General features: G+C 35.5%; 1 protein-coding gene and 2 pseudogenes across 1 annotated transcript; 2 read left to right on the top strand and 1 right to left on the bottom strand.

The window, feature by feature from the left end:
- Positions 1 to 25: 25 nt before the first annotated feature.
- Positions 26 to 1,568, top strand: LOC124229093 (olfactory receptor 5L1-like; annotated as a pseudogene).
- Positions 1,569 to 9,133: 7,565 nt separating this feature from the next.
- On the top strand, positions 9,134 to 10,066 carry LOC124228680 (olfactory receptor 5I1-like). The gene has a single exon (XM_046643284.1). It carries the CDS (start codon positions 9,134 to 9,136, stop codon positions 10,064 to 10,066), a length of 933 nt encoding a protein of 310 aa, XP_046499240.1.
- A 1,352-nt stretch (positions 10,067 to 11,418) lies between these two features.
- LOC124228403 (olfactory receptor 5W2-like) lies at positions 11,419 to 12,345 on the bottom strand (annotated as a pseudogene).
- Between the last annotated feature and the right edge of the window lie 8,304 nt (positions 12,346 to 20,649).

The following is a 20,649-nucleotide window of genomic DNA, read 5'->3' on the forward strand; positions in this document are numbered from 1 at the left end:
TCTTAACAGAACTCAGAGTCTCAGAATGGAGGCTGGTGAAAGGGTACATTGATGGGCTTCAGTGTTTAAGTGGAAATAACAGTCAAGCGGTAGGCAGTTGTGGGTGAGTTTTTTGATTCAATTCTCTTTCTGCCTCTTCCATGTACAAGGGTAGGATTTAGCATATTAAAGTTTGCAGCCTACTTCGTTGCTTTTATTTACTCTAAAATGATTTAAATGAGTACATGATTACGGTTAATGGACTGTTAAAACACACATTTAGTTTACTGTAAAACGTTCATAAGTTTAATGAAGAAATCACATCACATTTTATTTCAGCTTCCGTTACGGAAAATATGATTCAGTTCCAAATTGAATTCTTGTTATTTTACAATGAAGAACACACCATTCTCATTCTATACACAGAATGAGATTCCCATATGTATACATATCCTATTTGTTATTTATTTCTTGCTTCCTTTATGATTTTTTTTTGTTATAGCTATTCCCAGTGTTTTTGGAACTTCAGATAGTATCATCTGAAAAATGGAGACATTAGTAATAATTATTTCGCAGAAATCTTGGATAAATTAAATTACATGTTGTGCACAAAGGGCTTAGAATAATCCTTGAGTATAATTAGTTCTCTGTCTCTGCATCTCTGTCTGCGTCTCTCTGCATCACTGTCTCTCTCATATAATATGTTTTATTACATATAGTATATTTATATATATTTGCAATCAGTTAATAACCAGTGATATGAGTAGCAGCATTTCTGACTTACACCTCCTTTTTTACTTTATCTTTCACTTCCTATCTTCATGCTTATTTTACAATATTGTGGATCAAGCTGGGCATGATTGCACTGAGCCAAATCATCTCTCGAATTCACACTCCCATGTAATTTTCTTCAGCCACTTGTCCTTTGGATTTTTGCTATTCCATGATCATCATGCCAAAGATGCTGTCCAATACCTTAAACAAGAAAAAAGCCATTTCCCTCCTGGGATGCATGGTGCAATTCTACTTGTTTTGCACATGTGTAGTCATTGAGATCTTCCTGCTGGCTGTGATGGTTTATGACCACTTCTTGGCCATCTGTAGCCCACTGCTGTACATGGTCTGCATGTCCCGGAAACTTTATATGGTGCTTCTTTCTGGCTGCTGCCTCGGTGGAACTGTGTGTTCTCTGGTTCACTTGTGTTTGGCTCTTGAAATCCCATCCTATATGCTGAAGGTAGTTAACTGCTTCTTTTGTGATTTACCCTCTCTCTTTACTCTTACTTGCTATGAGATCTCTATTAATGAACTCACGGTGTTCACTGTGCTCACTTTCAATGAGATTGTCACCATCATGATCATCCTCACCTCCTACTTGTTATTCTCATGACCATCCTGAGGATAAGCTCTGCAGAGGGAAGGTGTAAATCCGTTTCACCTGTGCCTCCCACCTCACAGCCCTTACTGTCTTGCAGGGAACAATCTTTTTCATTAAATGCCAGCCCAGTTTTGGCAACAGTATGGATACTGCGAAAGCAGTCACAGTGTTCTATACTGTAGTGACTCTCATGCTGAAAGCCCTGATCTAACTGAGGAAGAAGGATGTGAAAGAAGATCTCAAGAAAGTGTTGAGATCCAAATGGCCTCTTGAAAAGCTATTTTGTTAGCTAGACTCGGGGTTTTATTAGAGATCTTTAATGAGGGACTTGTTTTGGGTGGATGCGAACAAAAAGTAAAATAAGGAAGTATTTTTTGAGCTAGGGGACAATGCATGCTTTTTTGTTTTCAGTTGCCTATCTTATTAAGAGAAATCTTATCCCATTTATTGAAGAGTTCAAATGCATCTGCTACCTTTACCGCTCTTCTCCAATCTCTAACTGCCTTGAACGGGTTTTTGGCGTGATATTGCTAGACTCCATTTCTTGGTGTGAGATAACATCAATATATTTCTCACAAAGTGCACATAAAGAGATATATCTTTTCCTTATCCTTAATGCATGCAACCATTCTTATTAAATTGACATCATTTTTTCTACATGGAATGAGTATACATTTGTCTCATATTATCTGATTTTTCTTGAAAATTTGAAGTTAATTTCATATATGTTTATGCATATTTCCGAGTACTATTTTTTAGTTTTTTGGTTAATTTCTATTTTATTACTTTTCCAATTGCAAAGTAATAATTTTAGAACTTTTAAAATCTTCTCTTATGCAAAATAGTTATAATAGTATTCTAATTTTATAATACAACTCTTGTGAAAATTAAATGAACATCTTAAGTTCTTAGCACTATATATGGTATATTATAGCTGGTTAATAAATTTTCTGCTGTTATTGCTGTTGTTGTTTTTACTTTTATCCTTTGTCCTCTATTTTACCTTAAGTCTTGATTAAATAAGTAGATCATCTATTTGATGCCATACCTTTTTACGTTTCTATGCTCTTGTTAATTTTTTTTGCTCTATCTAATACTATTGTAAGCATTCACTATATTTTCTAAACCTCTTATATTTTAAACCAATAGCTTTAGTTTCCCATGGTTCCTGAAAAAAAAATTACTAAAAGTTTAGTGGCTTAAAACAATAGACTTTTATTCTCTTAAAGTTCTTGAGGTCAGAGGTTTGAAATCTATATCAATGGGCCAAAATCAAGATGGGGGTCAATATGTTTTTCTCATTCTCTAACTAGTAGCATCTCAACTTTCTGGTGGGGACCCAGCTTTTCCTATTGTTCTCGGTCTCTGTCTTTGCACCTAATGGGAACTGGGGAAGTGTTCATGGCTAATCATCAAGAGACCCAGTGATTGGTTTCTGGGTGGACACTAGAAAGCCAATGACTTAACTATGAGATTTTGCTGGAATTATTGAAAAAGAAGTGTTTCTTTCTGCTGAGATTAATCCTCTGCACAGATAGAAGCTCATAACTTCTCATATCACCCTTTGCCAGGGTGATATATATATATATATATATATATACACACAAACATAGACACGTATATGTATTTCAAGTATTATCTTTCTTCATTAGGCAACATATTCTCTATAAATCTCATTCCCAGGTCTCCAATCATGCCATGAACTTTCCAAGCTCCATGTAATTGCTCATGCTGTTTCCTCTACCATCTCTCATTCATTATTCTATACTTGACAAAATTATTAGAGTCGAGTCTAAGTTATCCCACTTTTCCCTGTTTTTTACCTAGAACACTACCTGGCACAACATATTTACAGAGCAAATGTATTTACTGCATGAAAACTCTCTGATCTATTCTGGCCTTGAATGGCCAGAATTTCATTTGAAAATAAATGCACATATAGCACTTATCAGAGTCATTAACTTCATTCATAATTGGCATTCAATCTACATGTGGATTTTCAAGATCTTCTAATTCTCAATAGCTAGATAGATACATTTTTGCCTTTTCCAATTTATTCCATGATCCTATCCTGTAGAACAATTTGATAGTTGTTTGATAAATTGCTTTGATCTAGCTAAATCAAATTAAATAGCAAATATCATTATCCAGTTTTATATATAATAATCTACCATTTTGAAAGCCAAATATATTTTTCTTTGAGACATTCTTGGAATCTAGAAAAACACATTACATCATTTCCTTTTTTAAAATTCAGTGGAGCTGCTTAATTACTCAAGTGTCTTTTCCCACTGGGATTTGGATGTCAGGGTGTGTGTGTTCTGGGATCTAATGTGAGATCAAAAACTAATCTCAAAAACCTCAAAGCAAAATATAAAACATCTCTCATTATCCTTAGGAACCACAGCCTTCCTAAGGGAGGCACAAATTTCTTCTATGAAGACAGAAAGCCTACCTAAATGGATTATGGAAAATATTGCAATGGGTCAGTGTTTTTTTAATCTTTAACTGCCAAAATTGATTTTTCCAATGAATATGAAATGATGCTAACAACAGTGTAGTAAGAAAGTGAGTGAAAGAAAGATAGTGATCTGGGAAGCGTTCTTAATATAATCTGAGGATATTAGAGCCGGATGGGATTTTAAGTGCTCATCTTATAGTCGCTAATTTTACACCTAGGAAATTGATGTTTTGAGAATAAATATGCCTAGAATAACACTTTTTAAGTTCTCAAGGTATTTCCAACAAAAACAACAGAAATAACAACAACAAAAACACAATTGACACATGATATTCTTAAGACAATCCTCAGCATTACTGGACTCTGATTCAGAATATAAATATAAACACAATTCTCATTATCTATTATTTCTTTTTAAAAGCTGAGTAGGCTTAGATATAAATTAAATCTGACTCAATCTGTATATTATGTTATTTATTCTCACCTATGCTAACGCATTAGAATCAACAGTTGTCAATATGCACGTAAAATGTCTGGAGTGAGGTTGGGGGTTGGGATTTAAGGGAATAGAAAGCAAGTTTACAAAAGGACTAACCAGGGCTCAATATAGGGAACTTACTGCAGGAATAATGTTTGCTGAACTCTTTCAGAAATCTCCATTTTCATTTTCACCCGTCAATTGCATAGAAGTACAAATGATTTGTCTCACCTTATACTCCTCTTAATTTTTTGTTTCTTGTATTCTTTTATCCTTCCATTGTTCCATCTAGCTTTTATATTTTATCTTTGAATTCTGCAAGATTCTTTCATTATTGAAGCATGTAACATCCTTGAAAGATGATTACAGGTAAATATTTTCTATATAAATTGATTTCTTCATTACTTTTAATTCTGTGATTGAAAATAAGGGGTTTAATACAAAACAACTTCAGCAAAGAAGTGATTATTCCCCATGGCTCATAACCCAAGCTTATTTAAGCATTGTCCCTAAAGATAAGGCTCTTTCTTTGATACCTACTTTCTAATAGTCATTCTTCATAATTACCGAAAGAGACGATGGCACGACAAAGAAACATTTCCACCCACCCTTCCCTTACTATCCACTGGATATAACTTTATTTTTCCCTTGCCTTCACAGCAGCTGTCATTGCTTCACTCCTAGGGCAATTGACACACTTGTCTCTCATGTTTGCAGACAGGTATAGATGGGCTGTCACTCAATGAAGGTTGACATTTTCTAATGAGAAAACCACACCTATTTCGGGAAAAGGGAACTCTGAAGAATTGACTAGTAGCTCAATGATGCTTTTTTTTCTCCACTTTATCCTTTGTTTAGAGCAAAAGGGGAATCCTCGTTGATAATAAAATAATGAATATTAATATCTAATGAAGTTCCAACTTGCCTCAATGGTTGAATATAAATAGCTAATATTTATTAATGTTTGCTATGTGAAAAACACTCTTCAAAATACTTTACATGAGGGGCTGGCCAGGTGGCGCAGCGGTTAAGTTCGCACATTCTGCTTCTCAGCGGCCCGGAGTTTGCTGGTTTGGATCCCAGGTGCTGACATGGCACCACTTGATAAGCCATGCTGTGGTAGGCGTCACACATATAAAGTAGAGGAAGATGGGCACAGATGTTAGCTCAGAGCCAGGCTTCCTCAGAAAAAGAGGAGGACTGGCAGTAGTTAACTCAGGGCTCATCTTCCTCAAAAAAAGAAAAATACTTTACATGTAATAGCTCATTTACTCCTCACCTTTACCCTGAAGACAAGTGTTCCTATAATATGCAACTTACATATCAGAAAATCAAACCATAGAGCTACTAAAATTTTGCCAAAGTCCTAAAAACATTAAGTGGTAGAGCTGGGTTTAAAGCCAGGCAGTCTGGCTCCAGGGTCCACGCTTTAATCACCACAATATACTGTCTCTGTTAGTGTGTCAAAAGAAGCAGCCCTGCCTATTCTACCACATACTCTAAATGAAATTTTAAGTTAGTTTTAAACTAATATCTCTATATCAAATTTAGCACATTAAGTTTTTGGAAAATAGTGTTTGCTCCAATCTCCTTCCTAAATTCCACCGTATCTGACACATTTCCATCTCTGGGAAGGTAATGTTTATTGGAGAGTGCTCTAATCTCCAATCTCTGGTCCTGGCACTTTGATTGCAGTGCTTTGCATCTATGGACTGGTTAATTGGCCTGAAATCATCAGATCCTTTTCAACATGACTGAGAGGCAATAAATTCCTAACACGTTTTAAAAATCTGAGAGAACTAAATTAGATGTTAAAGTACTTTGAAAATTACAAGAGGAAAGTATGTTAATGCCCTATATGCACATCTACCCCAAATTACCTAATTTAGCTGGAAGTAGAATAAAGGTAGAAAATAAACTTTCAGTAATAATCTGAAATCCACAATCATTATTGTATCTATATTTCATTCTCTGTACCAGGGAGTAACTTCCCGGATAGTTACATTCTGCTCATTAACTCTAAATGTATACAAAGTTTTAGTAGAGACATTTAGTTTTATTAAAAACCTGGATGAAACTGAGGAAAGAGTGGGAAGGTAAGATTTTGGCGATGCAGTTAGATCAGGTTCCAAGTGGAGGATGTGAGATAAAAATGGAAATATATGCCAGATCTGAAGGTATCTAAATGTTGAGTTTGTAGAGGACAGGGAATCATTTAAGGGTTTAAGCAAGAGGGAAACATAACACAAAATCTCCTTTATACAGGTAACTCTCACAGAAGTTTATGGACATATTTTGTAGCATATTTGAAAGTAGAGTTGGAATTGACTTGAGCCAATGAGGACAATTAAGAGGTTCAATTGAGGAAAAAGATGGATGGTATTAAATATTGAAATGTCAGTAATGATAAAGAGGAAGTGCTGCGTATCTGCTCCATTTCCAAGATTGAATCAGTGGTTCTTGGTTTGTTTTTAGGCAAGAGAGGTTTCTTATTTGGACCATCAATGTAAGTGGCAGAGACATATACCAAGTTAGGGATCACAGAATAGGCTTAATTGTAGGAATCGATACTAATTAAATTTTGTTTTAGGCATGCTGAAACATACATGTGGCTGTTTGATAGATAATTTTGAGCTTGGACAGATGGTTTCAGAATGGGTATAAGAAAGTTATCACTTATAGATGGTACTTAAAAAAATACATAGAATCATGTAGGAAGAGTGTATAAGGTAAGGAAAGAAGTAGGTCAAGAACAAAGCTTAAGGAAAATGCCATTGTATGTGAAGGAAGCTGGCTAGGGGCATATTGAGATTAGGAGTAAAGTCAGGAGAGGTGTCTAGAAGCCAACAAAGGAGGGGATTGTAAGAAAAAAGAAGTCATCAAAGCCATCATCTGGAGTAGAGAAATAAAGTTTATTACATATTAAAAAACCTTTGGATTTTACAGCTAGGATTTAAAAAAAAACCTTTGGATTTTACAGCTAGGATGTAATTTGGAATGTGGAACAAAAATGGTTCACCCCTTTGTTGGGACAAAAGTCTATCTCGGTAGGCTGAAGTGAAAAAATGGAAACCAGTGTAGATGCCTGTAAGAAAATATGGCAATGAAATGAAGGAAAACAAATGGAAGTAAATACAGGGTAATATTTTTAAAGAAGAAATTGACTTGAACTTTGTTATGTGCTGTACGTTTATGAAAGAAAGATTAGCAGTAATACTATAAGTATCTTAATTGACACAGATGGAATTGAGTGCACAGTCAAAGGGATTAACCTCAGAGAGAATGGGCACATTTTTCCCAGAAAAGGAAAATGGAGAGAGAGGGAGTCACTGAGGAATCCAAATGCTTATATTATGACTCAGTGACGTAGTTTAGGATATACTTATTTTCTATTCTATATTTTTCTTCACAAAATAAAAATCATTTTCTGGCAGTAAGAAGAAGCTCATAGAATGAAACCTAAAAATAAATATGAAGATTTGCAAGAGCTATTAAATGAAGGAAATAGCTGTGTGTAATATAAAATATATATATATAAAACATATGTACATATGTATATAATTTTAAATTGTAACTTTTGTAGAACTATAAAATGAACATGTGTCAAAGATTTTATTTAATCAATTAATTGATGAAGCTGTTATAAATGGTATAAAAGATAATTCAAAGACTAATAGATCAGGTGTTCACAAATAAATATACAAATATATATAAAACACTTTTTCCACAGGGTAATCAATTGTCTGTACATTGGACAAAATGTGCATGTCTATGGACAAGTATCACTTGCATTGCTATCAGGTATCTACACGATATAGATTTGTAAAAAAGGGCAAGGACAATAAAAAGCAGAGATAACTCAGACAAGTAGGTAGGTGAGCCTTTTTCAACATCTTTTACAATTTTTCACTACAGAGGGCATGGAAACATTCCTGGATATCATTATCATATTGCCTGCATTGAATTTAATAAATTGTAAACATGAGGATTCCTCTAGTTGTATTCCATAGCTTGGATTCTAGATAAAATAGATTTCTGGATTGACTCAGAATTGCTATGTTGCCAAGCTTAAAACAGCGAAGGAACAAGATTATGTGGATATTGAGGCTGCAGAAGGAAATTCATGAACGCTTTTAATCTGATGAAAAAGGTAGTTTCATTCTCACATTATAGGTGATGAAACTGAAACTCAGAGATTAATTAGCCTGTCCAAGGTTTCACAATTACTTAGTAGCATAGCTAGGATTCAATCACTTCTATAACTAAATCAGAATCTTTCTTCTTTCTATTTTATCAGTGAATTTCAAACACCTCTAATGAGTTCCTTGTTCCTCAGAAGCAAGATGAGAAATTCAGAACTTCTCCTCCTCTATCTATACAAGACTTCACCTGGAACAACAATGCTTTTATCTGTTGTATAAATAAAAACAATACAAATGGGAACAGAGGCTATTAAGAGTTTGCTATTTAGCACTGTGGTTAACTACAATCACTTGACATTGAGGGGAGATGAGAGAGTTGAAGAAAGTAAGAGTGAAGCTCAGGCTTAGAGTTCAGCAATTGATTTGATGGTGGTGCCATTTAAGGTGAAAAACAATAGCTTTAAGGAATAGAAGTGGAGAGTTATCAATTCAATGAAAAAGTGAAAACCTATGCCTTATACTGCACTAACCATAGATATGCCTAGGTGCTAACAGGATGCCCAAGTGGATTTAAATGTAATGTTTTACTTATTTAGAGCATTTTCTTTTTTATTTTTCTGTTAATGTTGAGGTTATTATTAACATTGCCACCTTTACTCTGTCACAACTTTAGAAATCCAGGAGCACCGCAGAGAATGGAGGTGAAGAATGGCACTGTGAAGGCTGAGTTCTTTCTCTTGGGATTTAGTGACCATCCAGAACTTCAGAGTGTTCTTTTTGCTGTGTTTTTTTTCATCTATTCTGTTACCCTGACCTGGAACCTTGGGATGGTTTTATTAATCACAATCAGTTCCCACTTGCACATCCCTATGTACTTTTTCCTCTGCATATTGTCCTTTATAGATGCATGCTCCTCTTCTGTCATTGCCCCCAAATTACTTGTGGACTTGGTTTCCAATAAGAAGACCATTTCTTACAATGGCTGTGCTGCACAGTTATATTTTTTCTGCTCTTTGATTGACACGGAATCTTTCCTCTTGGCTGCCATGGCTTATGACCGGTACATAGCAATCTGCAACCCACTGCTTTATACTATTATTATGTCCAAGAGGATTTGCTGTCAGCTTGCAATTGGAGCATTTTTGGGGGGCACCATGAGCTCAATTATTCACACCACTAATACCTTCCATCTGTCTTTCTGCTCCAAAGAAATTAACCATTTCTTTTGTGATGTCTCCCCACTCTTCTCTCTGTCCTGCACTGACACTTACAAGCATGACATTGTTCTGGTGATCTTTGCTAGTTTGGTGGAGGCTATCTGCCTTCTAACAGTTCTTCTCTCTTATGTCTGCATCATAGCAGCTATTCTTAAAACAGGTTCTGCTGAGGGAAGAAGAAAAGGGTTCTCCACTTGTGCTTCCCACCTGACTGTGGTCACCATTTACCATGGTACCCTGATCTTCATTTATCTGTGCCCCAGGACTGACCATTCCCTGAATATGGACAAAGTGGCCTCTGTGTTCTACACACTGATTGAACCTATGTTGAACCCCCTAATTTACAGTCTAAGGAACAAAGAAGTCAAAAATGCCTTTAGGAAAGTGATTAGCCAAAAATTGTTTGCTTAAGAAAAGATAAAACTGATTTTGACAATATTTCAACTTGTCTGAACAATACCACTCACGATGACCACTATTAAAATTTTGTTTAGAATATAGTTCCAGTTTATTTCACAGAGACGCAGAGAATCAATACAAATCATTACAGACAGAAGTCCAATAAAATACTGCTTTTCATTTTTTCCCCCAAGGAACACGTGTTTATATCAATAATTTATTTACATAAATAACTCTTCCTTTACAACTTAAACTGTATCAATAGGGCATTTCAGTGTTTTGTTTTTTTAAATTTGTATAATGCTTTGAACACATCAGGGAATTGGAGTCCTTTTTTTCAGTGGCTTTTGGAGAAGTTTCAAGTCCTTTATCCCCAACTTCCATTCATGCAGTTTCTGTACCATTGTCAATAGCAAGATATCTGTTCTACAGGGTGATGGCGAGAAGGGAAATCCACAGTTGGAAGTGAAAACTGCGGGTTGCAACATAAATTTAGAACTGCTGATCCTGGGGATGTCTGCTGATATAATTGAGGCAGAATGTTGAGGAATAGTCTGAGAATATTTTTACATCACATAATCCCTGCCCCAGATTCTCATTTCAGCCTAGGCCAAAAGACAATGATTGCAGATGAGTTTCATCTAAAATGAATATACTTAAATAAATTAAAGAAGAGAGCTCCTTTTGGGTACATTTACATAGGTGCTTTTCTGCATCAGTTTTTCAGGATACACTCATTTGTTAATTCAATAAATAGTTTTCAATGGCATTCTGGAGCTGAGCACTGTAAATAGCAATGCAAAATAAATGGTACACAAGACAGCCAAGGGCTGTGTCTTTATGGAACGTTTAGTTTAGGGAAGGGGCTTTCTTTTACTCCTATTTATTCATGTACTAATTTTCGACTTCTAAGTATTATGATGGAACATTTTTAGGTTGATACTAGTACAGAGGGAAGATACAAACAAACCTAAATTAACCCACTAACACTCCCTTCTGGCTAAGCAAGTTTATTCAACTCTTTGTTTAAAAAAAATTGGGGCCTTAAGGAGGGTAAGTTGAATTGACATGAGGGTTGTGGTTCTATGCCCATTCTGTCTCATTAGGGCATATCCATGAACATAGAAGGGAAATATAAAAGGACCCTCTTTGCAAAACAGCAAAGTGAACTTATTTGCACCATTCCTTAGTTCTGAGAAAAGATTAAGATAAATAACAACTGCTCCCTACACTCAATTTAGGAACAATGATAACTAAGAATAATATCTAGAGTGTATTGGTGAGATCACAGGAATGTATGTTGAAGTACCTGAACTTTAGCTCTCAAAATCTTTAAATAAACACTTTTGGATGAAAACACGATTTCACCCAGAACATACTTTAATGTCAATTGCTTTTGTCAGGGCACCTGTCACATCTTTGCTCCTTAAGCTGTAGATCAGTTGGTTTAACGTAGAAAGTAGAAAACAGAGGCCATTTTTTCTATGTCCATGGAGTAGCTTGCACTAGGTCGGAAATTCATGAACAGGAATGTGCCATGAAATACAGCCACAGCAGCTAAGTGGGAGGCACATGTAGACGAGCCTTTCTGTCTCTCTTCAGCTGATTTCATTCTAAGGATGGTAGTTATGATGTAGCTGTAGGACAGGAGGACAGTGACAATGCTGGACACCACAGCACAGCCAATGAAAGTGAACGTCATTATCTTATTGATGGATATATCTGAGGTGGACAGGGCTAGTAAGGGTGGGATGTCACAGAAAAAGTGCTTGATGATATTGGAGTTGCAGAATAACAATTGAAATTAGCAGCAGGTGTGGATTGCTGAATCTACCAAGCCAACAATGTAGGCAATAACCACTAGCTGGATACAGATTCTCCTGGGCATAGTAATTGTATGAAGAAGTGGATTGCAAATGGCTACATAATGGACATATGCCATGACAGCCAACATGAGACATTCCACATCTGCAAAGGCCCCAAGAGAATATATCTGAATGGCAAAAAAGCTATACGGAATTCTCTTTTGCTCAGATAAGAAATCAGCCAGCATCTTTGGAGAGACAGTGGAGTAGCAGACATCACAGAATGACAGATTGCTCTGGAAATAATACATGGCCTTGTGGAGTTTAGAGTCCATCTTGATCAGCAGGATCATGCCTAGACTGGCAATCAGAGTTATGCCATAGACCAGCAGAAAGAGCACAAGGGGCCCCTGTTGCACATCCTGTCTGTCAGAAAGTCCTGGGGTATATGAAGTCACTACACACACTGCAGTTCTCAACAGTCATCACTCAGGTCTGGAAATCCCTGGTTGTAGAAGGAGAAAATGGAATTGGAGGGTAACATCTTCCTAGCTTAATAGTTAAACTTCTGGTCCTTTCTATTTTTCAGTAACTAGAAAAAGAGATAAACAATGCTAAGTTTGCTTTAGGTAAACTGACTCTCCTGGAAATATATCCAATTTAATATGTCAATAAAATGATAGTGATGATAATATTGCCTACATCTGTATACCACTGTAGAAAGTTTGTAGGACCATTTCATGAAAATTAAATCATGTTATTTCCATACCAACCTAAGTAGTATTTATTATCATTTTTGCTACTTATATCTAGTATGTTATATCTAATACCAAGGTTTGATGTCCTCAGAGTCAGGCAATAGTTCTTGCTATTAGTCAGTCCAGATAGCCCCCATCTTCTGACAAGTTTGTTTGTTTTTTCAGTGTTGTAGGAATGTTGTTATTTTCTGTAATAGTGAAACATATTTAAGTGAGAGGTGCAGGTAGTTAACATATTCCTTTGCTATTCCCTCATAATCCAATACTGTAGAGTAGGCAGAGCTACCGTAGTTTCCTGGATATGGATATGCCTCCATTTCTCTATTAACTACTCAGGTCTTATCCAGTCTCAATAAACAAGGGATAGAGATACTCTGTGATCAAGGACTCAGCGGATCTATTCACCAAAAAGTCCTCGTGTGCATAGTCCCATCATATCAGAGTGAGTCATGTCAGAACTGTGCCCCCATCCCAATATCCAGAAATTAAAATTTTGTTTTATTGTTTTCTTTAATCTTGTTTCTCTTGAGGATCTCTGAAATCTGCCTTCCCTTGATTTAAAAGAGATACTGGTCCTTGGGAGGCCAATTGAATTCTATGTTCCACTGCTGTTTTTTACCCAAACTGGTTATCTTATATATAGTGTCACATATGACCTCCTCTTTTCTGTGAGGATATAAGTAAAGTGGAGTTGAGGGTAGATGAAAAACAGAAAAAGAAAATATGAATAATGATCTAGTGATCAATGTGCAGGTCTCCAAACATTTGGCCTAAACTCACTTAAATACCTGTGCCCAGAGAAACAGCATTAAAAAAAATATGTTCCTTTAGAACTAAAAATATTTGTAAAAATATCTAAAAGTGCAAGATTTAAAATAAGAAAACATATCCAACTACCTGCAGAAACCATCCTTGCATTTTATTATCTTCCCTCATCTCTGTGTTTATGAGTTTAAAACAAATAGATCAAGCAAAGTAATTAAAATAAATGTACAATATTTCATGCCCTCTTTTCCTTTTATAACATGCTTACAGTCAAAGAAGGGTAAAAGAACTAAAGAACTATAAAATATACATCAGAGAAACAACAAAAAATATTAGTGCCTGGACCAGAAATACTCTTTTGTTGCCTGCCGTTCTGTGTATGGGAGGGTTCAGCATTGTCTCCTGCCTGACCTGGGTTATGAACCATCTTTGATCGGTCCCTGGGTGTTGAACACTTTGTCTGTCAGGAATAAGTGTCAGATATAATAATATAACATCATTTGATCTATCATACAGTTAGGGTATCATGAAAGACATACAGAACACTTAAAAAATTTTTTCTTCTGTCCTTCTCTACCAAAAACGTCCAACATTGTGCTTATTTTCCAATAGTAAACTTATTCCAGTCAATGATACAATTTATTTCCAGTTCACCAACTCCTTTATAAGCATTTTGTTTTGATTCCATAAGTTACAAAACAAATACACACCCACTCATGTTCATAGACTTACAGACACACACGCACAAACACTCTCCTTTAAACACAAAATACAGATTTTTGTAAATAAAATTTACACTGTAAATAATTTTTTTACAAAAATAAATACTTTTATAAAAACAGCAAAAAACCATATTCACCCTGCCTGGAGATGACTCAGTTTTCTCCCATATTATTTGATTTTTAATTTTTAAATAAGAATGATTCCAGAAAAAAATATATTCTCTACTAATGGCCACTTGATTTATATAGAATTCTTCATATCATAAAAATTCTGGTATATGTCTAATTCTACCTAAGTAATTTATCATAGCCAGGTATTTATTTAAAGTGAATTCTAACAAAAGGCCTTTCAGAACAAAGAGATTTGACTTTAAATAAAGGCATTTTTGACCTTTTTCCCATTCTCAGTTGTTTTATATTATCTATCACCACCCAGTATCATATGTTTTATATATTATCACATGTGTTCTGAGGTGTCTCTAACAACCTTATACTATGAAACCGAAATTGGAATGCAGTATGATAAATAAACTTCTACAGTCTGGTAAAGTTTCCTTGAATCCATTCCAATTGCCCACAACAGGTTCCTGAATACAGTGCAATGAAACAATTTATCTTAAAAGACAACTCTCTTAAATACTCTCATGCAGTGTTCAAGTGTGTTTATGTTAAAGTGACATATGAAAATTAACAAAATTAGTGACTCATGAGCTCCTAGATTTCTGCAAGATTTGAGAGAGCACTCAATTGCCACTTCTAAATCAAGCATCTCAAGTGATTGACGGTCAAAGAGTTGTGACGTTGGGAGTTAACCTATTTTATTTTTTTCAGCTGGACATTTGAAAATAATGTTGGTATGAAAAAGTGAAGAGGGCAGCTGCATTGCACATTTCCAGAAACCAAATAGAAAATACTGAAATTGGTGCCCTTTTCTGTCTTGCAACCTGACAGCTTTGGGGATAATCTCTGTATTGTCCGTTTTTTGAGTAATATTTTATCCCGTTTGTGAATCGTTGCTCTACTGTTACCAGCATAGGTTGGATGTGTTCTTTAAGTGCCTACAGTTGATTGATATTCCAGGAAAATGTATAATAATCATGTACATTAAGCCGTACAACTTGAGTCTCAATGCAGTTAATTTATTAGTACAAAATCCATAAATACAAAGTTTGTGTAAAAAAAACAACAAAAGAAAGATGTGCAAGGCATGTAACAGGGTGTGTATTTAAACGTTTCAGTTGGTTCCTTTTTCTTCTCAAACCTCAGGTGGCATAGATACACACATAGATTTTGCAGTTATTTTTGTCTCCAAATAATGTGTTTGCCTAATTTGTTGTTATCGAGTTTCCCCACGCTCTCTATAAAGCTGGATTACTCTTCAGGCAAAATCCAATGAAATTCATATATTTTTAATTTTGGGAAAAGTGATTTTAGGGATAATTGTTAATGTCTTTTCATAACGTGTTGCTGCTATTTGTGTGATTATTCCAATACTAAAATACCAAATGTAATCCTGTGGGAGATATTGTTGATGCAAATCTCAAAACACCTAAGCAATTGCCAGTAATTTTCCATCAGGTAAACAAAAGAAAATGATAGATTCATCGTACCTAAGAGCTTTACTGCCATTCTCTGCTTCTCTGGTGCATATTTGGAGAAGGAGGCAGAGTCATCTTTGGTCACCTTCTTCTGATTGCTTTCCACACGCATTTTCCCTCAGGTCTTCCCTGTCTCCAGGGATGCCAAATTTCCTCAGGCTACAGACTGTGTAGGCAGTATCCAGACTTTATTTTCATAAACATGGCTTCACCTCCAGACCATGTGGTCTAACTCCCACTCCTCGTGAAATCTGGAGCATGAGTAGCGATATACTGATGAAAAGTGGATAATCTAAATTACTTCCCAAAGGGCTTCTGCGTTAATAGAGAATAGCTGGTGTCACTGGTGCCTCTAAACAGAATAGCACATAGGCAACTATCTATGTATAAACTCTTTCTTTCGGAAAATAGTTGTAAAACCCTGAGTTATGAACCATTATGAATAACTTCAGGGCATGATAATGGTTCCAAAGAAAACCAGGTTCAAAAAATCTGCTTATTCCTGGAAACAATGTTAGAAGTGCATAAGACGTCTTTGCTTTGGAAAAAAAAGAAAGGCAGCAAGGTTTAATAAAAAAAGAGATAAATATTCTATGATACATTCTATGAAAGTTGCACCATTTGTTTTACAAAAGTATGCTGAACTTTAATATGAGGCATTACTAGAGATAAAAATTTATAATTATAAAGATCTGAAGTTTCTTATAAACTAATAGTGTATACATTTTGCTTTTGGAAAACAATATATAATAGAGAATACTTAAATAAGTATGCAGCTAGATAAATTTTCAAAAAAAAAAATAAATAACACTGTAACCAGGACCCAGACCAAGAAAGAGAACATTACCACAATCATCAAAGCCTTTTACATGATCTCTCTTGTCACTAATCTCTTACCCTCAAGAAGCAATTACTTTTTTGACTTTTAACATGATATGTTAGCTTCTATTTTTTTAAGCACACATAAGTGGATGCCTACAGTATGCACTGTTTCATTTCACAACATACTTGTGCAATCCATCCAGGTTGGATGGATGCAATTGCAGCAGATTCGATCTCATTGCTGTTTAGTATTGTTTTGTACAAATATATTGTTATTTATTTATCTACTTTCATGCTGATAGGCAGTTGTTTTTCCTTTTTCTATTACCAATAATATTAATGTAAGCATTCTTGTGCATGTCTTTTGGTAGAAATAGACACTCGTTTATCTTGCATATAAAATCAGGAGCTGAAATTATTTGTGAGTGTCAGTGTATACAAAATTTAGATTTAGTAAACATTGTCATACAGTTTTCTGTGAAGTATGCCAATCTACACTTCCATTATCAAATTTTCAGTGTGTGAGTCTTTTGTCTTTTAAACATCCTCACCAATATTTAATGTTGTCTTTCATTTTAATTTTAGCCATTATGTAGAGTATTTTATTTCCCTGATGACTGATAAAGCTGGATATCCACTTTTATGAGGTGTTTCTTAATGTCAAAATGCAGAATAGAAAGGAAGTTAAATGGGTTAAGTTTGATGGTGTTGAGGGTCCTGCAACTCACGCTATCAATCTGTCATCATTGACAACTCCATTTGGGGTCAAATGGCATAGAGATGTAATGTTTTCCATTGATATGAATATATTCACTCCCATATGCTATTTTTTAATCACCCCAAATAGAAATGACTAAATGCATTGATACATTTATACTAATATAGATATAAAATGCGATAGCTGGATTTTTAATATAGAATATTCATTTTAAGCCCCTGTTTTGACAAAGTGGAAACTGAGGCCCAAAGAGGAAAAGAGATTTGTTGAAGGCCACAGTTATAGTGAGTTGAGAGTAGCGATTCAGATCCACTCTGTTGTCATCACCTGTTGACAGCACTTTTCTACAGAAGATTTCAAGCTAGGTTAAATTTACTGCTACATAAGAAACAGCCACACGCTTATTCATATAGTGGGAATTGTTACTGTTTTATTTTAAAAATTTTGCCAACCAGCCTTCATCAGTATGGAGCTAGTTGTTTGTATCATTATACATAGACCCTAATTGTCATCACTGGTTGCGTTTATGTTTAGGGATACCAAGGCCTGAGCAGAAATAAGGAACTATGGTAAAAAATTGATCTATAGCACTGACCCATTACACAAATTACTGAAGGAAACGATGTACTTGGAGCCAGAGATGGGAAATGGAACCTACAAAAGGTGGGATGATAGTTTGGTCAGTGGCTGGGGCCTTACCCATGAGGAATATATGGCTGTAAAGTCTGGAGAAACTGCCAAATCTGAATGAAGGTGAGATTGAGTCATGAGACAGGATAAACTAGTGAGGAAGACCTTCCAATAGCAAAATTATATGCTGGATTATAAATTGAAATCACAGCTCCATTTACTGCAGTGAAAACTATCTTTAAAGGAGAGTTTTGTCCATACAGATCAGCGGTGAGGTAGGGCTCTGGCGGATGTAGGCTTTCAATAGGGAAGAATGGAATGGCAGCCTGAGGGTAACGAGACCAAATGTTTCTTCCCAAATACTGAGCAAGTAATGTTCTCCAAAGTGCACGGGTTCATCACAACACATAGATATTTGTTCCTCTGTAGCTAAGTGTGCCATTTCAGCCATGGCCTTGCGATAGGGACACACAGAATAAAATAAAGTGGGATACTTTGGGATTCATTATCTAAACTCATCTTTTGGCAATGTGTGTTCTGGGACTTAGATCAGTAGAGCAGTTTCAGGCATCTGGCTTGGACACGAGAATGGTGTGGCCGGCATGGGTGGCTGTGAAGAAACCTCTAGTCAACTCTAACCAAGAGTGAAGGCAGGGTCAGGAAAAATAAGTCCTAAGGTGGCTGGGCAGAGAGCTCCTAACATGACCTGAGGCTAGGATCTGCCACTGGAATCTGACAGACTGGGTGAGCGGACGCTAAAGTCAATAAAGATTGATCCTGGAGACTCGTTTTCATGACATGATGCCATGAACAATACTATTTTTTTTCAGCACTAAGGATTTTGCGCCTGATGGGGAATAGGCTTTGCATGATCTTAAAGCTTTCTTTACCAACTTCATATATATACTCATAATGCACATATATAATGCATATGGATCCTTATAATGCATATGTTAAACCCATGTTAAAGAAATGAGGAAACAGGTTTAACAAGATTTAGTAATCTAAGTTCACCTAGCTAACAAGTAAATGCTAGTGCATGTTTCCCCTGCTATCCAAAAGTGCACTTTAGGCCAATTTGCTTTTATGAAAGACCTACATTAGCACCTGTTTTCACAAACTGGAAGGAAATTGAAGGAGATTTTTGCTTTAATGAAAAAAGGCAAAAAGCAAAAACAGCGTCAGCACTTGATTTGCAGGGAGCCCTTATGGAGGCAGCAGGCACCCAGAGCAGCGAGAGTGGCACCGCCAAGCTCCTTCCCCAGGAACTACGCTCAGCATGTCAGCATCAAGCGCAATCGCTTTGAATTGTGTCTGTGAGCATCTGGGCTTTATCTCGATTTATTTTGTTGGGTTATTTTTGGAGTGTGGGAACGTTCAAAAAATTTTCCCATATATGTTAATGATAATTACTTGTTCTATTTATACCATTTCAGCTTACAAAAATTTTATAGGGACACTCCAGATCACAGTGGAAACGTATACGGATTTGGACTGAAGTCTGTCTGACTTTGAAGTCAAGTTCTTATTTTCTTGATCATTTTCTTAAACAAAAACAAAAGAGAAGCAAAAACAAAAATATCCTGCTGTTCTGACCTAGTTAAAGGCTATTAAGTCCATGTTTTTAAAGGAAAAGCTATAGAAAAAACAGTGAGATATCTTTTTCCTTAAACATATACATGAAAGACGGCCAGTGAATCCAATTTTACATAACATGAATAGGTATAATTTTATAGATATGAATATATTTAGTATATTTTAATAAAGTAGCTTAAGTGTGGAAGGGGTTTGAACAATGACATAGAGGCCCTAATGTATGAAATATTTTATGAACAACAAATTATTTGAGATTATAAAAAAAGTTATCTAAGGGTAATAAATATTTTTATTTGTCTTAAAACTGTTCAATTATTAATTGAAGATATTTAACTTGCTGAAAATTGCATTTTTTTTTACGGGGTTGAAAGAATTTTCAGTTTATCTTTTACACAAATAATAAAAAGTAGTTAAATAGAACAATAATCATTTGTAAAATACACTAGTATAGATAAAAATTCCTCAAATGTTGGTATATTAATGTGATATTAAGGTAAAATAAATAGTCTGCAAAAACTAAACAGTGTACTTTCTGTATTTGACTCTTTAATACTGCAGTGAGAGTGAGTTTATATGCAGAAAACAGAGGCAATCAGTGGAGATTGTTCTCGAGGTTATATAGCGACTTTGAACCCCACAAAGATACATTCTCCTATGTAGATAAGTTGAAAATCTTCAAGTGCTATGCCCCTTTTGATTGACTATGTCCCGATGTCTCTTTTACATCGATAAGCTTCACCTGTGACTCACATAAGGAAGTGATGAAAGGTTAATTGTGTAGATTGGAGCTGGGCTTCATTGATTTCTCTGACACCACTGATTTCTTGTTTTCCCCAACTTCCCCTTCTCTCTATAGCCCCTCCAGAAAAGTCTCTATCAGCTGTTAAGTATTAACCCACAAAAACCCCGAAAGCTGGGAGAGCGTGTGTTTACTCATGCTAATTAAAATATGACATTGATCATTCACCTGCAATCCAACTAATTGAATAGATATCATTTCTGTCCATGGTTTTGGAGAGATAGCACGCAATAATATTTCCTCTGAAATAAGACAATTCTACTTTGAAATTAAACCATCTAATTGTGGTGAAAGTCTCCGGTAGTGTTCAGTAGCTGGAGCCAGAAGTCACTTCACATTGGCTTATTATGAGCTGTGACAACTCCAAATGGGCAGAAATCAA

The sequence above is a fragment of the Equus quagga genome, chromosome 17 (genome assembly GCF_021613505.1).
Source record: "Equus quagga isolate Etosha38 chromosome 17, UCLA_HA_Equagga_1.0, whole genome shotgun sequence".
Lineage (NCBI taxonomy): Eukaryota > Metazoa > Chordata > Mammalia > Perissodactyla > Equidae > Equus > Equus quagga.